Source organism: Dreissena polymorpha, chromosome 9, assembly GCF_020536995.1.
Source record: "Dreissena polymorpha isolate Duluth1 chromosome 9, UMN_Dpol_1.0, whole genome shotgun sequence".
Classification (NCBI taxonomy): Eukaryota; Metazoa; Mollusca; class Bivalvia; order Myida; family Dreissenidae; genus Dreissena; species Dreissena polymorpha.
The window spans coordinates 84164994-84188249 of NC_068363.1; the positions used below are offsets into that span (position 1 = coordinate 84164994).

General features: G+C 34.4%; 2 protein-coding genes across 17 annotated transcripts in view; one reads left to right on the top strand and one right to left on the bottom strand.

Moving 5' to 3' along the window:
• Positions 1 to 23256, bottom strand: part of LOC127845741 (DNA repair-scaffolding protein-like) — a 590230-nt gene that overhangs the window by 42281 nt on the left and 524693 nt on the right. The window lies entirely within an intron of this gene.
• Positions 1 to 23256, top strand: part of LOC127845750 (vesicle-associated membrane protein/synaptobrevin-binding protein-like) — a 257512-nt gene that overhangs the window by 30285 nt on the left and 203971 nt on the right. For 2 of the 5 annotated variants that reach the window (XM_052376871.1, XM_052376872.1), the window contains exon 7: positions 22472 to 22935. The exons of the other annotated variants lie outside the window; for them this stretch is intronic. In XM_052376871.1, the coding sequence (XP_052232831.1) occupies positions 22472 to 22636 (165 nt within the window). In that variant the 3' untranslated portion in view covers positions 22637 to 22935. Of the gene's footprint in view, positions 1 to 22471; positions 22936 to 23256 lie in introns of those variants that run through there. 5 annotated transcript variants of the gene reach the window in all.

Genomic DNA, 23256 nt, shown 5'->3' on the forward strand with positions numbered 1-23256 from the left:
GCCTGTGGACAGTACAGACGACATGGGCAACTCGCCACTGACAGTCACCGCGGCGAATGGGCATGATCAGGTGTGTAGAACATATGATTGAAACAAGTCGTCTTCGCCCGCTAAAAAATAACTCTTAACGACCCCTCATGTCTGCTGGTTGAGGTTCAAACCTCTTATCGGCCACCGGCGTAACCGAAGAGGCATTTGGAAGAGGCATTTGGAAGCACAGGTGGAAGTAACGTACCCTGGATAGAATTTTTGTTAGGAGCTCAATATATTCAAATAAATGTATAAACTTATGTTTAATGAGAAAAAAATTGACAAAGAACCATGAACAAAAAATCCCCACCCTCTGATATTGGAATCATAACAAGGTCATTAACTAGAATGTATCATAGACTTTTCCTTTAAAACAACGAGGCGTGTCAAATAATGCATGCATATGCAACCTTTAATCATGTTCAATAAGAATGTACATGTAATTACATGTGAAACAAATAACTAATTTAATTACTGCAAACAGTATGGGGTGAACTATAATTCCCAGCACAGAACACGAATGAATAATATTCTTTAACTTGGTCATTACTGCAAACAGTATGGGGTGAACTATAATTCCCAGCACAGAGCACGAATGAATAATATTCTTTAACTTGGTTTACCGTAATTACTCTATGTTTTCGGACACTTAGTTTTCGGACACCCCTTTTTTAAGGAAAAATAATTATTTTTCGTGCTTTTTAATTTTCGGACACACAAGTTTTCGTCCATAATTAATGTCTCTAAGTTATCAGACAGTATATTTTACAGCGCCTTTTTACCAAATTTCGGTCCTGTTTTCGATATCTAATGACTCTTCGATCATGGGGTTTTACAACCAGATTAACATCATAAAACATGGCAGGTGCATGCCTGAGGGCAACGGACCATTACATTTGCGTTATTGGGTAAATTACCTTGCAAACCGGTATTAAAAAATGGTTTCGCCCGATAGCATAAGCGTTATAATGACAATTACCAGGGGAAGTGCCAATTAACAGTTCAATTATCTACCGCAATGGTACTACCCCTTCTCAGAAAATAACTGTGACAAATACTAAACGCTTCAAAGTGTGATGCACCATATTGCAAGTTTTACGAACAATGGAAGGTGTTAGACAACAACTATCGGAAATGAGCAAAAAAAGAATTCATAGTTTGCTTTTTTATTGTGTTAATTACAGGTTCATACTAGCGAGTATCGGTACATCACATGCTCATCTTTGAACTCGTTGGTCAAACTACAACCTTGTAGTAACTTTCATACATACTTCTTTGTCGCATAGATTTCAAATATTGTGAGTTCAATACCGTAGGTTTCCACGTACCGGTACATATATATGAAAAAATTGCCTAAAATTGTCTGAGGTCTTAACAAATACATATATAAACTTTCTATGGGGATTACATATATTGATTGTGAAATAAAAATGTAAATGTAAAATTTTTCAATACCTCATCCAATGGGAGAGAATTAAAATAAAATTTTTATCGAGAAGCACTTTTATGTGTATGTAATGTTAATAAAAACACAAACAAATGAGAAAAACTCTGCAGGCATTCAACTTAACTGTATTTTCCAATATCATTTTTTATCCTAAAAATCACAATTTGGGACAATCAAGAGTACCGGTATATCTTGATATTCTGGCCATTTATCCGACAAGGTTTCATTAAAAAAACTTGTCTTCAAGAACAAATGATAAAATGTGTATTGTGATGTGTATTTTGATTTAGTTGACCAATGCTGGCTTTAAAAAAAACTTTTTTCTGTCCAATAATTGCTGAATTATTTTTTGCTTAGGTCCATTCACTGAAGTGGTCACAGCAGACCTTCATTTGAGGAACCCTTCTGACAAGAGGGTATGTTTCAAAGTGAAGACCACTGCCCCAAAACGGTACTGTGTCAGACCAAACAGTGGCATCATCGAACCAAGGCAGTCTGTCACTGTCGCTAGTATGTAGAATAAGATAGAGCAAAAGTGCAATTCCACAAATCATTTCCTGATTGGACCACATTTCAGTCTGAAATGAATGAATCTGATTTCAAGTAGCTTGACACTAAGGTTAAAATAATATGGTTCTGACCAAAGTTTGTATTTATGTGTTCTTGCATTTGACGACAAGGTTTTCTTACTTTGCGCAAAATAGAAAAAAATTGACTATGTGCACTGATTTTTTAACCTTAATGGGAAAACTTTTTGTTGTGAATGCATAAATGCAAATCCCGTGAGAGAGCAGGATGCATACAATCTTTTGATTTTACCTCAAAATTACAGAACCCACAATGATTTTAAGTTAAAACTGGCAGCAAGCTAGAGAAAGAAGGAGTTATGAGCTGAAAAATCTTCTCATTTGTGATGATAGGTTGATCAAGTCAATTCTAGTCATACCTGTACTAGTCAGTCAATTGTCTAGTTACTTGTTGTAGTTGACATTATTACCAGTCAATGATTATTCTAGTCTTATTGTGTGTTATGTTAAAACTGTTATTATAAAAAGAAATGTTATTCAGGGAATATAACAAAAACTTATGCAATCTTTATTTTCATTAGATTGTTTTAAGGAATTCATAACAGTTAATAGGATGCATACTTGTAGCTGTGGGACTTGTACTTTTGTAGCCTAGATAGTCCTGGGACTCACATAATACAAATTGTTAACAAAATCACTGTTTCAGTAATGCTGCAGGCGTTTGACTATGACCCAACAGAGAAGAACAAGCACAAGTTCATGGTGCAAACCATGTTTGCCCCTGATGGGAAGATTGACAACCAGGACCAGCTGGTAAGGAAAACCTATGTAACACCTATACATCTATAGCAAGTCAAACACATTGTGAAACAATATCGTTATTTTTCGTAGAGCCCAAGTGGTGCCTGTTGAGTGTCTTCTTTTTCTGTGCTGGTGTGAAACATAGAATAATTTGTATCTGGGTTCTTATCTTAATTAATTGTCTTAAGACGTTGACATATCATTGTCTCTTCTTAAATTCATAGTACAAAGGAATTCCAATGAACACAATCAAATTACCAAAACACACAAGTTTTGCTTGCTTTATAATAAGTGTTGTTCGCTACATGCTTGGTATACTTTCGTCAGATTCATCTGCATTGCACGATTTCAGTGGCGAGATGTGTCCCCAGATAAGCTGATGGACTCAAAGCTGAAATGTGTGCTTGATCCAACTGGTAACTCTGTGGTAAGTTTTTGTGATAGCAATGAGAGTGCACAAATGTATAGCAATGAGATTGCACAAAATGTATAGCATTGAGATTCAAAATGTGTAGCAATACGATTGCACAAATGAAAAGCATTGAGATTGCAAAATGTGAAGCAATGCGATTGCACAATTGTATAGCAATGAGATTGAACAAATGTACAGCAATGAGATTGCACAAATGTATAGCAATGAGATTGCACAAATGTATAGCAATGAGATTGCACAAATGTATAGCATTGAGATTGCACAAATGTATAGCATTGAGATTGCAAAATGTGTAGCAATGAGATTGCACAAAATGTATAGCATTGAGATTGCAAAATGTGTAGCAATGCGATTGCACAAATGTATAGCAATGAGATTGCACAAATGTATAGCAATGAGATTGCACAAATATATATAGCAATGAGATTGCACAAATGTATAGCAATGAGATTGAACAAATGTATAACAATAAGTTTGCACAAATTATTAGAAATGAGATTGCACAAATGTATAGCAATTAGATTGTACAAATGTATAGCAATTAGATTGCACACATGATTAGCAATGAGATTGCATGAATGTATAGCAATGAGATTGCACAAATGTATAGCAATGGGATTGCACAGATATATAGGACTGAGGTTGCACAAATGTATAGCAATCAGATTGCACACATTTATAGCAATCAGATTGCACACATGTATAGCAATCAGATTGCACACATATATAGCAATCAAATTGCACACCTATAGCAATGGGATTGCACAAATGTATAGCAATCAGATTGCACACATATATATCAATCAGATTGCACAAATGTATAGCAATCAGATTGCACAAATGTATAGCAATCAGATTGCACACATATATAGCAATCAGTTTGTACAAATGTATAGCAATCATTCAGATTGCACAACTATTTAGCAATGAGATTGCACAAATGCATAGCTATCAGATTGCAAACATGTATAGCAATAAGATTGCACAAATGTATAGCAATTAGATTGCACAAATGTATAGCAATCAGATTGCACAAATGTGAATATGCGGCTTTAAAGCCTCTGTGGTCTAGAGTGTGTGTTGCACTTTATCTTGATGAAATAGTGTAAACCATAAGTTTTAGCTCAAGATTGACCGTGTTCTCAATACTGTTCATGTTTTGAATTGACTGTGCTCCCCCTGGCTGAATGTATTTGGATTCATGTTTATGCCCCCGGAGCGAAAGATCGGGGGTATATTGTTTTTGGCCTGTCTGTCTGTAATTGTATGTGTGTGTTCCAAAGCTTTTACCAAAACTTTTATCTTCGTTAAAGTTTGCTCATAACTTTTTGAATATTGAAGATTGCAACTTGATAGTTTGCATGTATTTATAACTCATGAAGCTGCACATTTTGAGTGGTGAAAGGTCAAGGTCATCCTTCAAGGTCAAAAGTCAAAAAATACAATCCAATTGAAGTAATAAGCTTTAAAAGGGAGATAATTTGTAAACCTGCCAAATGAAATATTGAAATTTTATTTCAAAGCGGCACAATAGGTGGTATTGTGTTTCTGACAAACACATCTCTTGTTTCTGTTTAATGTCAGAAATTATGGGGGAAAAAAATGCCAGAAATATAGACAGCTAACCTATCAGTTCGTCTGGTATATTGATTCCTGAGTTTGTTCCTAAAGGTATCGAGATATATACCTGATTTTTGGTATGTGCATCTACGTACACAAGTTTAATATCAAAATCATGTTTTGTTGCAGAACTTTGATTTTTTTTTGGTGTGTCTGCATGACTGACATATCAAGTTTGAGATTCTTTAATTTTTAATGAACTTACAATATTTCGAATTTTCTTGAAAATGATAATACTCGGTAATTTTTTCTGGAATACTTTGAGATATTTTCCTGATTTTTGGTAGGTAAGCCCACCCTCATGAATTCCAGTTCAAGTAGGATGTTCATTCTGGTCCATTGATTTTTTGACAAAGTTATGGGCCTTGCACAGGCATTTTCTTCTTAATAATACTTTTACGGATTTTTTTTGGTGTGAGAGTCTACCTGCATGACCTACAGATGAAGTTCCAGTCCATTGGTTTTGATGAAAATACCTGCTTTGGACTTAGCTATTTTCTCTAAATCCAAACTTTTCTGGCAGTTTTGCGATATGCATATAGATATTTATCTTATTTTTGGTGTGTGAGTCTAAAAGACTGTCAGAGCAAGATTGATTTTTTTCATATTTAGAGTTATGAGACAAAAGTGGATTGAGGGAACATCTTTGCCTTATGGACACATATCTTGTTAGTCCCCTACTGGTTTCACCGGAGGGGACTTATGGTTTTGTCTCCGTCCGTCCGTCACACTTTTCTGGATCCTGCGATAACTTTAAAAGTTCTTAATATTTTTTCATGAAACTTGGAACATGGATAGATGGCAATATGGACATTATGCACGTCATTTCATTTCGATCCTATGTCAAAAATTATGGTTGCTATGGCAACAAATAGACTAGAAATACTGCTGAAAATGGTGGTTTTTCTGGATCCTGCGATAACTTATAAAGTTCTTAATATTTTTTCATGAAACTTAAACATGGATAGATGGCAATATGGACATAATGCCCGTCATTTCATTTCGTTACGACGTAAACAATTCTGGATGCTATGCCAACAAATAGACTAGACATACTGCTGAAAATGGTGGTTTTCTGGATCCTGCAATTACTTTTATAGTTCTTAATATTTTTAATGAAACTTGAACATGGATAGATGGCAATATGGACATTATGCACGTCATTTCATTTTGTTTCTAAATAAAAAAAAATTTGGTTGCTTTGGCAACAAATATATATTTTAAAAAATCTGGAATTTCTGACAATGGTGGAGCTGGTAGGAGACTTATATTGCTTGACAATAGTCTTGTTTATTTATTTTTTGCCTGTTATTACTTAAACGTCTTTACCTAAAGGGCATTTATTTATCCACCTTTGTAGGTGTGTAGCCATTGGCTTATTTGATGAAAAGCTCAGTAGATCTCATGGACTTCCACAAATATGCATACAACATACTAATTAAATTTTAAAAATCAATTAATGTGATTTGTTCATTTACCTTTCTGATGCAAATTACATGTTGTGTTTATTAATTTAATTTTTGAAAATATGCTATGAATTGTTGAACCAAAAAATATGTAAATTGTCATTTCTGAAAAGAGAAACCATATATTTTTATTTTGGTGAATCCACATTTCATTGCATCATGTATATGTTTCATTTCAGGCCTCATCGCCTGCACCTATTAAAGAGGAAAAGGTAATTCCAGTAAAGATGAAGCCAGTAAGAAAAGAACCTGTCAAACTTATGGGGCAGGAAGAGCCCCCTATTGTGTCAGCTAAAGTAAGGCCATGTGTTATATGTCCTGGGTGACAGTAGCCGCTAACACCTTGCCGAAGAAGCTAACATGTAGCTTTAACACATCTCATTTTGTAACTCCTGCAGCTCTCTATCCTTGCTGTCGTAGTGTCTAGTAATATTGGCATTAACGATACTTATTTGTAAGTTTTCACTTTGTCCTTCTGTCACAAAGTATTTTATGGGCAGGTTCAATGAATAATTCCACACGAATCATCTTGATTAAGTTCCTAAAATGGCTGAAAGGTGTCATCTTTTCCCCAGTCGCCCACTTACAAGACCCCTGGCTCTATGCATTAATGAATATCAGATATATGATATTATTGCAAGTAAACTGATAAATACTTGTCAAGTGTTTGCTTTCTCACAAGATCCCTGACATGGAAAGACTATTTGACTCTTTTGTGTCTGCAAATATTGTTTATGCCCCCCGATCGATTGATCGGGGGTATATTGTTTTTGGCCTGTCTGTCATTCTGTCTCCAAACTTTAACCTTGGTTATACTTGTTGGTTAAACTTTTGCAATATTTAAGATAGCAACTTGATATTTGGCATGCATGTGTATCTCATGGAGCTGCACATTTTGAGTGGTGAAAGGTCAAGGTTGTCCTTCAAGGTCAAAGGTAAAATATATGGCTTCAAAGCAGCGAGTAGGGGGCATTGTGTTTCTGACAAACACATCGCTTGTTTAGCTGTTTGCTTATGTACTCCTCATACAATTTCTACAAATACATTGATTTTTAGCTCCCCTGAGGGCAATCTGCTCATTGTGAGCTTTTGTGATCGCCTTTTGTCTGGCGTGCAGCGTCAACATTTGCCCTGTTAACACTCTAGAAGTCACATTTATTGTCCAATCTTCATGAAATTTGGTCAGAAGATTGGTCTCAATAATATCTTGGATGAGTTTGAAATTGGTTACGTTTGCTTGAAAAACATGGCTGCCAAGGGGCGGGGCATTTTTCCTTTTATGGCTATAGTTAAATCTTGTTTACACTCTAGAGGCCACATTTATTGTCCGATCTTCATGAAACCTGGTCAGAAGATTCATCCCAATAATATCTTGGACGAGTTTAAAAATGATGCCGGTTGGTTGAAAAACATGGCCGCCAGGGGGCAGGGCATTTTTCCTCATATGGCTTTTGTAAAACCTTGTTAACACGCAAGAGGCCACTTATATTTTCTGATGGTCATGAAACTTGGTCAGAAGATTTGTTCCAATAATATCTTGGATGAGTTCGAAAATGGTTTGGGTTGCTTTAAAAACATGGCAACCAGGGGGTAGGGCATTTTTCCTAATATGGCTATATATTGCTTGAGTAAAACCTTATTAACACTCTAGAGGCCACATTCATTGTCCGAACATCATGTAACTTGGTCAGACGATTTGTCCCAATGATATCTTGGATGAGTTTGAAAATGGTTCCGGTTGGTGGAAAAACATGGCTGTCAAGGGGGCGTGGCATTTTTCTTATATAGCTATAGTAAAACCTTGTTAACACTCTAGAATCCAAAATTATTTTCTGATCATCATGAAACATTGTCAGAAGATTCGTCCCAAAGATATCTTGGACAAGTTTGAAAATAAATCCAGTTGCTTGAAAAATATGGCCACAAAGGGGCTGGGCATTTTTTCTTATATGGCCTCATGAATCTTCATGAAACTTTGTCAGAATATTTGTTTAAATGATATCTTGGATGTGTATAAAAAGGGTTTTGGTCTGTAGAAAAAGGAGGCTGCCAGGGTGTTAACTAGTCATGAAAGTTGGTAAGAACATTTTGTTCGTATGACATCTTGGGCTTCACAGAACAGGTCAGTTGAAGCTCAGGTGAGCGACTTTGTGCCTTTGAGGCCCTCTTGTTTCTTTATCATCCTACCATTGTATGCTAGCTTTCTTTCTTTCTGTCATCATTTAGTCCTCTAAAGAAATATTTGAAAAAGAATTCAAAGTAGATTATGTAGTTTCAGAGATTGTTCAATATATCATCTGTGTTTGAACTGCTTGTATATAGAAACGTGTATGAAAGATAATCTTTCACCAATACTACTATGTAATTTATAATACCTCAATAAAACAAAATAACCAGAACAAGCTAACAAGAAGACTTTGTAATATTAGTTTCCATGCTTATCATGTATGTTCTAACAGATTTATATCTGTTAATATGTTCTAACAGATTTATATCTGTTTCTGAAATAAGAAAAACCTTTCAGTTATTAAGCATTTGTCATCGAGCATAAGTGTGATAATGTTTAAAATGTAAAACTGCTAATAGTGTTGAATCCAGAATGTAAAACTGCTAATAGTGTTGAATCCAGGATGTAAAACTGCTAATAGTGTTGAATCCAGAATGTAAAACTGCTAATAGTGTTGAATCCAGAATCTAAAACTGCTAATAGTGTTGAATCCAGAATGTAAAGCTGCTAATAGTGTTGAATCCAGAATGTAAAACTGCTAATAGTGTTGAATCCAGAATGTAAAACTGCTAATAGTGTTGAATCCAGAATGTAAAACTGCTAATAGTGTTGAATCCAGAATGTAACACTGCTAATAGTGTTTAATCCAGAATGTAAAGCTGCTAATAGTGTTGAATCCAGAATGTAAAGCTGCTAATAGTGTTGAATCCAGAATGTAAAACTGCTAATAGTGTTTAATCCAGAATGTAAGACTGCTAATTGCGTTGAATCCAGAATGTAAAACTGCTTATAGTGTTGAATCCAGAATGTAAAACTGCTAATAGTGTTTAATCCAGAATGTAAAACTGCTAATAGTGTTGAATCCAGAATGTAAAACTGCTATTAGTTTTGAATCCAGAATGTAAAACTGCTAATAGTGTTGAATCCAGAATGTAAAACTGCTAATAGTGTTGAATCCAGAATGTAAAACTGCTAATAGTGTTGAATCCAGAATGTAAAACTGCTAATAGTGTTGAATCCAGAATGTAAAACTGCTTATAGTGTTGAATCCAGAATGTAAAACTGCTAATAGTGTTGAATCCAGAATGTAAAACTGCTTATAGTGTTGAATCCAGAATGTAAAACTGCTAATAGTGTTGAATCCAGAATGTAAAACTGCTTATAGTGTTGAATCCAGAATGTAAAACTGCTAATAGTGTTGAATCCAGAATGTAAAACTGCTAATAGTGTTGAATCCAGAATGTAAAACTGCTAATAGTGTTGAATCCAGAATGTAAAGCTGCTAATAGTGTTGAATCCAGATTGTAAAACTGCTAATAGTGTTGAATCCAGAATGTAAAGCTGCTAATAGTGTTGAATCCAGATTGTAAAACTGCTAATAGTGTTGAATCCAGAATCTAAAACTGCTAATAGTGTTGAATCCAGAATGTAAAGCTGCTAATAGTGTTGAATCCAGATTGTAAAACTGCTAATAGTGTTGAATCCAGAATGTAAAGCTGCTAATAGTGTTGAATCCAGATTGTAAAACTGCTAATAGTGTTGAATCCAGAATGTAAAACTGCTAATAGTGTTGAATCCAGAATGTAAAGCTGCTAATAGTGTTGAATCCAGATTGTAAAACTGCTAATAGTGTTGAATCCAGAATGTAAAACTGCTAATAGTGTTGAATCCAGAATGTAAAGCTGCTTATAGTGTTGAATCCAGAATGTAAAACTGCTAATAGTGTTGAATCCAGAATGTAAAACTGCTAATAGTGTTGAATCCAGAATGTAAAACTGCTAATAGTGTTGAATCCAGAATGTAAAACTGCTAATAGTGTTGAATCCAGAATGTAAAACTGCTAATAGTGTTGAATCCAGAATGTAAAACTGCTAATAGGGTTGAATCCAGAATGTAAAACTGCTAATAGTGTTGAATCCAGAATGTAAAACTGCTAATAGTGTTTAATACAGAATGTAAAACTGCTATTAGTGTTGAATCCAGAATGTAAAACTGCTAATAGTTAAAACTGCTAATAGTGTTGAATCCAGAATGTAAAACTGCTAATAGTGTTGAATCCAGAATGTAAAACTGCAAATAGTGTTGAATCCAGAATATAAAACTGCTAATAGTGTTGAATCCAGAATGTAAAACTGCTAATAGTGTTGAATCCAGAATGTCAGATTGGAACTCTTTATTTCAAAACAGGCATTATGTGTGCTGTGATTCTGCTTAAAATATCACAGTACATATTTAATTGTAAAGGTTTATGTTTTATATTAAAAAGGGCATGGTTAAGGATTAATAAAGAGGCGCAGCAGATTGTTGATTGTGCCTAGATAAAACTTAACAATACTGTAATTTGTTAGATTAAGTGTTGTTTTTTATCAATTGTTTCCATTGTTACCAGATTATTGAATGTGACAAGAAGTAAACTCCTTCTACGTCAATATTGGTTGATGACCAAATACCACAGAGAACCAATATCCTACAAAAAAAACTGTATAATTGATTAAATTATATTTAATGTCGTGGATTTGTTCTGGGACTTTGCACGAGACATATTAACTTTGCACATTTATTACATAAAGTAGAAGTGACTTTCCCTCCTTTTCACGATTTACTTTGTGCCAAAAATTGACTGATTTAAATCAGTTAGATATGGAGAGTGGAGTCTTTGCTATAAATTGCCTCATTAAGAGGTCTTGCTAAGTTTAACATTGAAATAGACAGTCAGTAGCTTCTTGAAATTATTGATATCTGATGCTTTGATAATTGCCTTGTGCTATTTAAAAATGCTTCTGCAGTGCAAGCTAAACATGGGAAAAATCTAAGGAAACATATTCAAGATGAAATGTATATATTATGTTAGCACTTTTACTTCAAAATTTTAAAAATACTTTCTTAATTCAGTTGCAGTGTAATTTTGTTACAAAGTGTATAAACAATATGTTAAAGATTTATGTGGTATTTTCATTTGGGAATTGGTGCAGGTTCACAATTCTGATATCTATTCTTGTTTTGTTACACACACACACACACACACACACACACACACACACACACACACACACACACACACACACACACACACACACACACACACACACACACACACACACACACACACACACACACACACACACACACACACACACACACCACACACACACACACACACACACACACACACACACACACACACACACACACACACACACACACACACACACACACACACACACACACACACACACACACACACACACACACACACACACACACACACACACACACACACACACACACACACACACACACACACACACACACACACACACACACACACACACACACACACACACACACACACACACACACACACACACACACACACACACACTTGTAAAACCTTCCAACCGGGGAAATGTGTTCTTAACCTACCAACCGGGGACCACCATTTCCACATATTCTAGAAAGCTGAAAGTGATAAATAACAGACAGGTTTCGAACCTAAAATACGATTTTGACATAAAAATTATGATAAATAGGGTAATAAATCAAAGAAAATTTTACATGCACACCGGGGAATTATGTGCGTACCAAATGAGGAACTGCGATGTGTGCCAACTGGGGAACGGTGTATACCAACAGGGGTACTAAGTGCGTACCAACTGTGGAACTTCAATGTGTACCAACAGGGGAATGGTGTATACCAACAGGGGAACTTAGTGCGTTCCAACTGTGGCACTTCAATGTGTTCCAACTGGGGAACGGTGTATACCAACAGGGGTACTATGTGCGTACCAACCGTGGAACTTTAATGAGCGCCAACAGGAATTGTGTTAACCAAGAGAGGAACTTAAGCGCGCTATCACCGTGGAACTTCAATAATGTCCAACGGGAAATTGGCGTTTACCAACAGGGGTAATTGTGTGTAATCATGGTACCGTTGTTAATAGGACAATGGCGTGCACGTTCATGGATAATATTTAAGTTAGTACAAAAATTGAAAAGAATATGTATGAAACAATATTTAAATTAAATATGTATATCATATGACCTTATATAAGTTATACAAAAATGCCTTATTTGATTGACTTAAATATTATTCACATCAAAATAAGCATAAGAGGCATAACGCAAATCAAACAATACATTTATGACTTCATTAGCTATAAGCCGACTACAAGCATGCAAGTCCTGCATTATACCATAACAATCATGGTGCAATTAATCAACAAATGAATACAATTCGTTCTTAAAACTAAAAAATAATGTTATTTTTTTCAGGCCACGTTGTTTGTCAAACCGAATGAAGGAGAGGGCGAGGCGGCTTATTTGTTTAATTCCTTTTTTTCCATCAGAAAAAACATTCACGATTTTCACGTACTATGAAGTTTTTTATCCTAAAAGTAGAACTGCCCATATGCATGTAGATTGAGTAGTGTAAATTTACTTTGTCCTTACTCTGATATTATAAAATAACTCATGCATTTAATCCCCTGAAACAGGTAAACATCAGAAAATTCATCCACACGCATGGCAACTTCCACTTCACTTAAATTGTCTTAAATACATTTATTGCATTTTCAAAAATAATAAAATCTGTAACTTTAAACAATCATGAACGTTTCACAACGAATGTGGCGAGGCCTGAGAAACTTAATACTAGTAGTTTAGTAAACTAGCAAAACGACTTGATAACAATGCATTTTGATGCGCCAGTGACTAAGTCTACGGCGGTAGGTCAATCTGAATAATGATCAGTATTTATTGTTATAATATAGTATGTATTCCAATTCTACAGCTGTGATACCATTACACATGTGCTGTATTAAAAAATACAGTATGTATGCACTTGTTTGACTAGAGAATGCCAAAAACGGGTTAACGTTAATAATGAACTTACATTTAATTCTACCTGTCGAAATAACAGATTATATTTTAAGGAAAATAGTCACCGGCAATCGCTTTGTTTTCCCTTGCAAACCAAACACCTTTTTTCTAGATTTGAGTTCACGTATTTTGTTCAAGCTACCTTTATGTAAACCAACTAATGTACCAAATTTTTGCATAAAATATAAAAGAAAGAGTGTATTTTAAGCACTGAAAAGTTATGCCGATGTATCATCCATATATTATTTGTTGAAAACAATATAAAAGTTATAATTAATGTTGTTATACACGCATAATCACCGCTGACTTTGACAGCATTATCATTATATAAAAACACTAATAATTAAATATGAACCAAAGCAAACACTTATCAAACACGTAGCTTAATATTATTTTAAATCACTTACATTATAGTATATATACTTACTGGGAGTGCACATGTGGATCAATTGTTAGACCCTTGTTGGTGCCAACTTAAAAATAATATGTACCAACAGGAAAATTATAACAGTGTGACTCAATTCTAAATATACAGCACCAAATCGAACAAGATCACTTTCGTATACATGTCAAAACACTTAAGTACATTCCAGATGACAGATAACATGGTTAACATAATGATTAATCACTTAAAACAACCATCATTATAGCATCATAACGCAAAGTGTATAAACATGATTAATTATTAGCTTTGTGCATGCATTTACATATCACATATAAATATATGTTTCAAATATGTTTTGTTCTAGGTAATCTACAGCTTGTTCAAGTGTGTGTATATGAAGAGTATTCGAAAAAACAAGTAAAAAGCTTGTGTTACAATGCATAAAAGAGGTCAGTCGCAAACGCGATACATTGGTTTAACAATATCTTAGTCTGAGAAATGGGTATGTTAATTGATCTTTAACCATAAATGAGACAAAACATAACTAAATCTGGCATCTTAGTAATTTTCATCGTCGTTGAATTATAAACTTCAATTAAAAACATGGGAAAAATGCATAACTCATCGCGAATTTTTGTAGATCAAGCAATTTTGATATGAAAAACATATAAACATACCAATTATATACACAAAGCAAATATGTGAATTGATAGTTAATGTGAATATCTACACGCAAAACAAATGCAGAAAAATATGTGTAGGAAATTATTGTAATATTTAACAACTATTTAATCAATTCTAGTGCGATATTTACGCAATAATTTACATTTTGGTAAATTTTTACTTTAAAATAACTATTAAGTACTCAACTGCAAGTCAGACACCTGTCATTCAAAACAAATTTTGTAAAATTGACAAAATATTCATTTGTATTCTTCACATTGTAGCAGTAGTTTAGCAGTAGTTTTTTATGTTATTTACATTTATCTTATTACATCTAAAAGTGTTTGTTTGTTATGCTTGAACAAAATGTTTGTTTCCATGTATCCGACTGAATTTTTTTGTGCCTTCTCTGAACGTTTAGCCTTCTAGATTGATTTGTTATCATGTTTGCAATATTCATTCATATTCACCAAGTTTAGGGTAAAAAATAACTTGTATAGTGAGTAACTCGTAGTAACTTATTATAGAAAGTACAAAGAAACACTCTTTGGCCGAACTATATACCAATCCTAATTTGTTCGGCGATATGATTATGAACAAATATCGTTTCTGACTGAACCGTATTTATAAAACAATCAAATACAATAAGCACACATATATCGTTTTCGAAAAGAGTAAATAAAACAAGAAAACACAAAAAATGTGGCAACTTCATCCTTTAACGTATTCTCCTAAACGTGCATTATGTGTGTAATATTTTTTTAAGTTAAAAGTCCCCGTCGCTTTTTTGTTTCAATTAAATTTCTTCAAAAGTCTTTGACATTTTTCCAACTTCTGTTGTGAAGGTCATTCTCACTTTCAATACATGCAAGTATTTCTTTTTTCTCTGGTAATTTACCCATTATCAAATAACGATCAAAGTGTCTGTTAACAGCTCCTTTTTCGTTTTCACTCCATTGCTTTTTGGCTGCTTGTTTTGTTCTCCTGGTATTTGAAGTACCCTTTTCTGTACATGGATAATAAAACACCATATGACGTCGCTAACTGCCATGTGTAAGATATTCATATTAAATATATATTCTTCAGTACAATTTTTCATAGCAAAATTAAGACAAAAGCGTCCTGGTACTTACGGCACCGGATAATGACATCGATGTCACACGACAAATTTGGAAACATCATTTTGCCTAATGAATCAAACAATTACATGTAAGCAAATCATGTTCTAAGAAACATAAGAAACTTAAAGATACATAACTTAAATGCATTCACATGTGTATGCATACCTTTGTCTGTTATTTTTGGTTGACTGGTGCTGGGAAGCGTCTCATTGACTTCTTCCGTGTGTATGGATGTTGTTTTTCCTGGTTCCTGGCTGTCCGTAGATCTAGTAGTCATTGTGTTGCCTATTCAAAACAACAATAAAAATTGGTATTACACATAAACTAGTAAGTGTTAGAAAGTTCGTTAGTTATGAAACCATTAAGTACAACGCATTTGTATTAATGCATGTGTAGTAATAACAAATCACTGTGAAACATACCCATTTTTTGCTCCGTGCATTTCTGAAAATTCAAATAACAAATACACATTATCAGACAGACCGCATTAAAGTAGAGCTTGACGACGTTCAATGATTAAACATTTTAATTCACGGCAAAAAGATATTTGAATATCTGTATTTAAAATGAATAACTCATGAATGAACGTGAATGTAATCATAAAACTGATTGGCTAATTGTATAAAAATAATAATTCAAAAGACATTTAAAGCTAATTTAAAATGTGATAAATATCAGTGATAAATCCATCACAGATGACATCTTTACAATAGAATGTACCTTTCTCCATGGAAGTGTTGGTACTCCATAATCATATCGAAGTTCCTTGCCAATTGCAATGTCTCTGTTGGCGAAAGTGCAAAGATGGGGAGTTTGGTTGACTTCAACTATTTTCATTACACAATTTTGTTTTGCGTCTCCATTTTCGGCATCATTTATCATTCAACCCTCATGCAATATATCGTTGGTAGCGTCAATGCTGAATAAGACATTTAAATAAACACTTCTGATGCTTCAAACTAAAATAACGCGCATGCATGCATGCCATATTTAATTATTATGGTGAAAAAAACTGGTGATTTAAACGTTTGATGTGCAAAGTAAAGATAATTTGTAGTTACCAGCAAGATTTGTCTCTGTATTTAAAAAAGTAAATGAAGCTGCCTTGACCCTCCTTTTCATACTCCTTTTCTAATTGCCGTGCATGTTTTACTCGTGTTATCAGATCTCCTTTGTATTCGATAAGAAGGTCTCCTTTTTTAAAAGGCTTAGTGGCAAAGACTCCTTCGCCTGAAATATTTATATTTGTAGACATTTTATATTAATAATCATTTTAGTCATATAATTGAAGGCTAGATATAGGCGCCTATAGTGTTTTATTCATAAATAATCAATAAATCTTTATGCTACTTCTATACTTCTGCCCAGTATTAAGTAACCCAATAGTCCATGTGTGTTATCTTCTTTTTAATGGAAAGGGGCTACGACGTTCTTTTATAATTTCTAAACGACCTTAAACATAACCATATACAAAAATATTTGTACCTATGACACCATTGACGGTTTTTACTTCAAAACCTGGTGGATCAACGTAATTCTGGCAGTACGTTCTTGCGAGATCAAGGGGACTTGGACCCTTTTGGCTACTAAATGTTAAAATGGAAATGTTGATGAGAAAAACAACAAGAGCTGTCAGAAGACAGCGCGCTCGACTATTCAAGTGCTTGACAGTATAAAGTAAGCAACCATGGGGGAATTGTTCATATTCAATAAGGTCAAGGTACTATAGTCATATTCTAACTGGAAGAGGACCATAATTGAAACATATTGATCGCTTATGTTTTAAAGAAGTGGTACATTATAGACGATTCTGAGTTCAGGTATGTTTTCCACAATCTATTGAACATTTGTAAAGACATAAAACAAACTAATAAGATTGTATTTCAAGTTTGATAGCAATAGCTTGGGTTTGATGGATGGACGGTCTTAAGAATTTTTTTTTTAACATGTTAAAAAAATAAGGAAAACAAAAACATTTTTTTTGGGGGGGGGGGATTTCTAGGGTGGGGCGTGTGGGATGGTTTGGGTGAAGTCCATTGTGGTATATCAGGTAAGTGTTGTTTTGTCAAAGTATGAATCAAATCTGATTTTAAATAAAGAAGTTATGGCAATTTAATCAAAATTTATTAATTTGACCTTCAGATTCAAGGTCAAAGGTCAAGGTAAAATTCAACTTGCCAGATGCAGTACCCTCATGATAGTAAGAAAGTATTTGAAGTTTGAAAGCAATAGCCTTGATACTTTAGAAGTAAAGTCGATGTAAACACAAAATTTAACAAAATATTCAAAGTTACTAAGTGGAAAAAGGGCCATAATTCTTACAAAATGCTTGTTACATTTGTCTGCTCTTGTTTATTGATTGGGGTCATGTTGGTCAAGAAGTATGCAAAATATGAAAGCAGTATTATAAGGGTAAATTAAAATATTTGAGGTGGTACGCAAACTTTAACAAAGAATTATTAATAATATGCATATTCTAAGTGGAAAAAGGGGCCATAATTCTTACAAAATGCCGTTTACAGTAGTCTGCTCTTGTTAATAGATTGGGGTCATGTTGGTAAAGAAGTAAGCAAAATATGAAAGCAATAAGTCAAGGGACAAAGAAAATATTTGAGGGTGGTACGCAAACTTTTACATAGAATAACCAATAATATGCATATTCTAAGTGAAAAAAGGGGCCATAATTCTTACAAAATGCTTTTTACAGTTGTCTGCTCTTGTTTACAGATTGGGGTCATGTTGGTAAAGAAGTATGCAAAATATGAAACCTTATGTCAAGGGACAAAGAAAATATTTGAGGTGGTACGCAAACTTTAATAAAGATTTATCAAAAATATGCATATTCTAAGTGGAAAAGGGGCCATAATTCTTACAAAATGCTTGTTACAGTTGTCTGCTCTTATTTATCGATTGGGGTTATATTGGTAAAGAAGTATGCAAAATATAAAAGCAATATGTGAAGGGACATAGAAAATATTTGAGGTGGTACGTAAACTTTAACAAAGATTCATCAATAATATGCATATTTTAAGTGGAAAAAAGGGCCATAATTCTTACAAAATGCTTGTTACAGTTGTCTGCTCTTGTTTATAGATTGGGGTCATGTTGGTAAAGAAGTTTGCTAAATATAAAAGTAATATGTCAAGGGACAATATTTGAGGTGGTACGCAAACTTTAACATTCCAACGCTCACGCTAACGCTCACGCTAACGCCGACGCCGGGGTGAGTAGGATAGCTCCACTAAATATATATATATATATATATATATATATTTATATTTATATTTAACTAACGAAAAACTGTTTAGAGCTCTACTTTGTTTAACGTATATTTATAAAATATATTCGTGAAATATGTACCGTAAAACAAGCTTTGTAATCAAATGATATTTGTATAAATCGATCTTTAGAATTCGTCTTCCAGTATTACTTTAACGTTTACATAAAAACGCTTTTTAATAGTAATTGAAAGTTGTAAACATAATTAAAAAACTTACCTGGCGTTGGATTTCTAATTTAAATTGACAGTTTGGTATTTCATACACGTAGATTAGAGATTTTCGCCTAAAACCAACCGGGGAATTCCCCGGTTGGTAGGTGTTCCCCGGTTTGTTGGTGTGTATTCATACGATTTTCCCCGGTTGGTAGGTTTTACAAACTAACACACACACACACACACACACACACACACACACACACACACACACACACACACACACACACACACACACACACACACACACACACACACACACACCACCACACACACACACACACACACACACACACCACACACACAACACACACACCACACACACACACACACACACACACACACACACACACACACACACACACACACAACACACACACACACACACACACACACACACACACACACACACACACACACACACACACACACACACACACACACACCACACACACACACACACACACACACACACACACACACACACACCACACACACACACACACACACACACACACACCACACACACACACACACACACACACACACACACACACACACACACACACAGGTCAAAGCACTTTTTTTGCGAAGGATGATAAGATAAAAGATTATTATTTATAAATTTAAAACATGTTCTAGATATGATAATAAAACTTTAAACTGTTAAAATGACCATTCATCTATGTAAGAACATATTTTCATATCGGTTCATTTTCAAGGTTAGTAAGACAGGTGTCACTGTTTTGTAATTTTGTTATCTCTGCTTGTGGTTAGATGGTGAACAGTTGGAGTCACACAAATGTAATTGTTGTCTACCCAGCAGCATACTTTTAAGAAAGGAAGCTGGTTTATTATTAATTTCGAAACTGACAACATTAGATGTTAATGATGTATTTATGTCTGTTACAGAGTACAAGTAGCACTGATTCAAGTAGCCCGAGGGAAGAGGATAAAATTCAGCAATATATTGAGGAGATACGTCAGCTGAAAGCTGAGAAAAAGAGACTTGAAGTATGCTTGATGTTTGAGTTTTGTTCTGGGAAAAGTGGGCTTAATGCATGCAGTCCAGTCTGCTAAGGCTTATGAAAGATGACACTTAATGCATGCAGTCCAGTCTGCTAAGGCTTATGAAAGATGACACTTAATGCATGCAGTCCAGTCTGCTAAGGCTTATGAAAGATGACACTTAATGCATGCAGTCCAGTCTGCTAAGGCTTATGAAAGATGACACTTAACTTGATTTTGCCATGAAGAGACTTCCTCAAAACAAAAAATACCATAAAAGTGAAAAGTGTTGTCCCTGATATCATATGCTGACTGTACAGGCCAATCAGGGACAACACCTAATACCAGGGATCATATTGTTTTGGGTTTTGTCGGTCCTTGACAAATTGGGGTCATGAAAGACCAATTGAAAATCCCAAACAGTCGGTCCGATTCTGTTTGCTAAAATTCCCATGTCATGAATTTGATTACACACAGCACATGCTAACACACCCTAATGACATTCTTATCTTGATTAGGTGTTATAAACCATTCGCTCCACTCTCTAAACCGGTCAGGACCGGTTTATTGCACATCACTCAGACCAAGAATCAAAAACTTGTGACCAGCGGATTAAAGACGCGTCCGAAATTAATGAGGGTGTTCGAAAAATTTTCAAACTGAAAAAATCGCAAAATAATTTAAGAGACTTAAGGCCTTTGATGTACATATTGATCGATTATCAGCGTCATTGTGTGTCTATTGATAGTTATCATTGTTATGGCGGTTTTGTCTGCTAATGTGACTGTGCGCACTGGTTTGATTATAATCGGTCTTCGACATTTATTGACGTGCATGTGATACAAAACAATATGTTGCGAATGTAATGTATTGTTATCACTGTAAACTGTAATGAATTTAATAATATCTGAGATAGAAGTAAAAAACGATTCTAACACGGCACGTGAAAACTTTCACATACCGGTAAACAAAAAAGAAAATCGTCTATGGGTTATTCTGCAATAATTATGGGCGGACCTTATACACTAAAAGCTAGCGCTGTAACTAAACAAAACATGCCGCTACATTTTCCACCAGTGTAATACTGTGGTAATATAATTATGAATGAAAGTCGCGGATCTGATCGACAGAACAGCCGAATGTTATTTTTACTTCACATAAAAATAGAACACAAGAAAAATAATATGCATTGTATAAATCTTTAGTAAAGACTGTGTTAGAATCAAAATAATTCTCCTACTTTGTAGTTTGTTGTTGAATAACCCACAACCGGAAGTTTAGATGAAAGGTTTCAAATCACTCTTGCTTTGCACTCGTGATTTAATCCCTACGCATCTAAACTATCGGCCGTGGGTTATTCGACAACAAACTATAACATACACACATTATTTTTTTTAATTACTTGGTATTGCTATTGTCAGAAGCCAACCTATGCACAGACATTTGTTTGGTTCAGTGCATGTTTGTAAGATATTATTGCAAGTCAACAACGATTTAAAACATCAGACTTACACAGATTAATAATATTGACAACGATGAAAAAAGTCTGATAAAACCACGGATAAAACAGCACACAAAACAACAATGAAATAGCAAATCATAAAACCAGTTGAGAAAACTCGTATGTTCGGGTTGTTCTTTTTTAAATGCCTAAGGGAATTTTACTTGTACATTATTATACCACCTTCGTAAATGGCAAAATCAATGGTATATATGTTAACGTAATTTGTCATGATTTCAGATATAAATTTTCGGATACTTTTTCCCCATTTATATCCAGACCGATTGGTGTTGCGGGAAAATATGATTCCTGCCCAATACACATGCATTAAGCCCATTTTTACTGGAAGGAGGCTCTTTTAATTAAATTCTTTGCCAGAGTAAGAGTCATAAGATAGGTTGATTGTGCGGGCGCCTTTTTATCAATGTGTGACTGGAGTAGATTGTTCAGGTTGGTTTGCCAAAACTTAATTTAGAGATGGTCTTTGCTCAATTAATTGAATAGTTAGATAACCAATTGAGGCATTGTTAAACAAACTTGATACATATATACTAGTTATTATCAAAACTATGCTTGTAATTTAGTAAACGTTGGGTGTTAATGATGATTATGGTCACTGTAATGGTTTCAAAAAGTTAAGCTATTGAAATGAAATTAATATTTAAGTAGTACATGTGGTGATGCTTTCTGTAATAAAAGGTAAACAATTAATATTATGGTTTCTGCTTAAGAATTCTATGAAACTAAATTAAGCTTTAGAAATATGTGGTGTTTTGGTACTAATTATTTTAACAAAAAACCACATTCATAGTTTGTTTCAATCATGCTGACTTTGAACATAAGTTTGGAGCATAGGATGGTTTCTTTTCAGGAAAATGAGGTTCGTTTACGGAAGGTAGCCATATCGGATACAGTGTCCCAAACCCCAACGACTATGCCTGGCAATGTAGAATCCACCAGCAGCGGTCTTCCACCTTACCTTTACCTGATCATTTGTCTAATTATTGGTGTCCTAATTGGCAAGGTGATTCTGTAGTTGCTTGAATGTTCAAGCTGGTACGCCTGTATGTGAACTTTACAAACTGATGCGATTGTTGTTTAAACAAAAAAGAGCTTCTGCAGTTTAAGAGTTTACTGTTCTATCTATTTATGGATTTTACAAAACTTGTTCTTTTAGGGTGATGCCCATAGTGCAATTGTTGATAGCTTATTTCATACACAGAAATGTACATATACTAATAAAATGCACCCCAAGCTAATCTTTAAGAATATAATATGTGGCTGCTTTCTTTATTTATTGGTAGTTGGTCAGATGTATACTTGTAATACTGCACTAGAAATATTGGTAGTTGGTCAGATGTATACTTGTAATACTGCACTAGAAATCACCTCAAGCTTATAATTATGAATATTTTGTAAACGAAAAACTTGCAGCTTTCTTTATTAATTGGTGTTCTTTATAAACTTGTTCATATTAAAGCTGAGCATCAAAATACATAATAAAATTGGGGCCATTGAAAGCTGCGTACATAAGTGTGCAAGCTTGCTTACTGTTTTAAAAGTTTCGTCTTTGTAATTAGGTGTACAAATTTAAATAGAATGTAAATATTTATGTTCAATAGGGGACATATGTCCGTCAAACAAGCCTGGGATGAT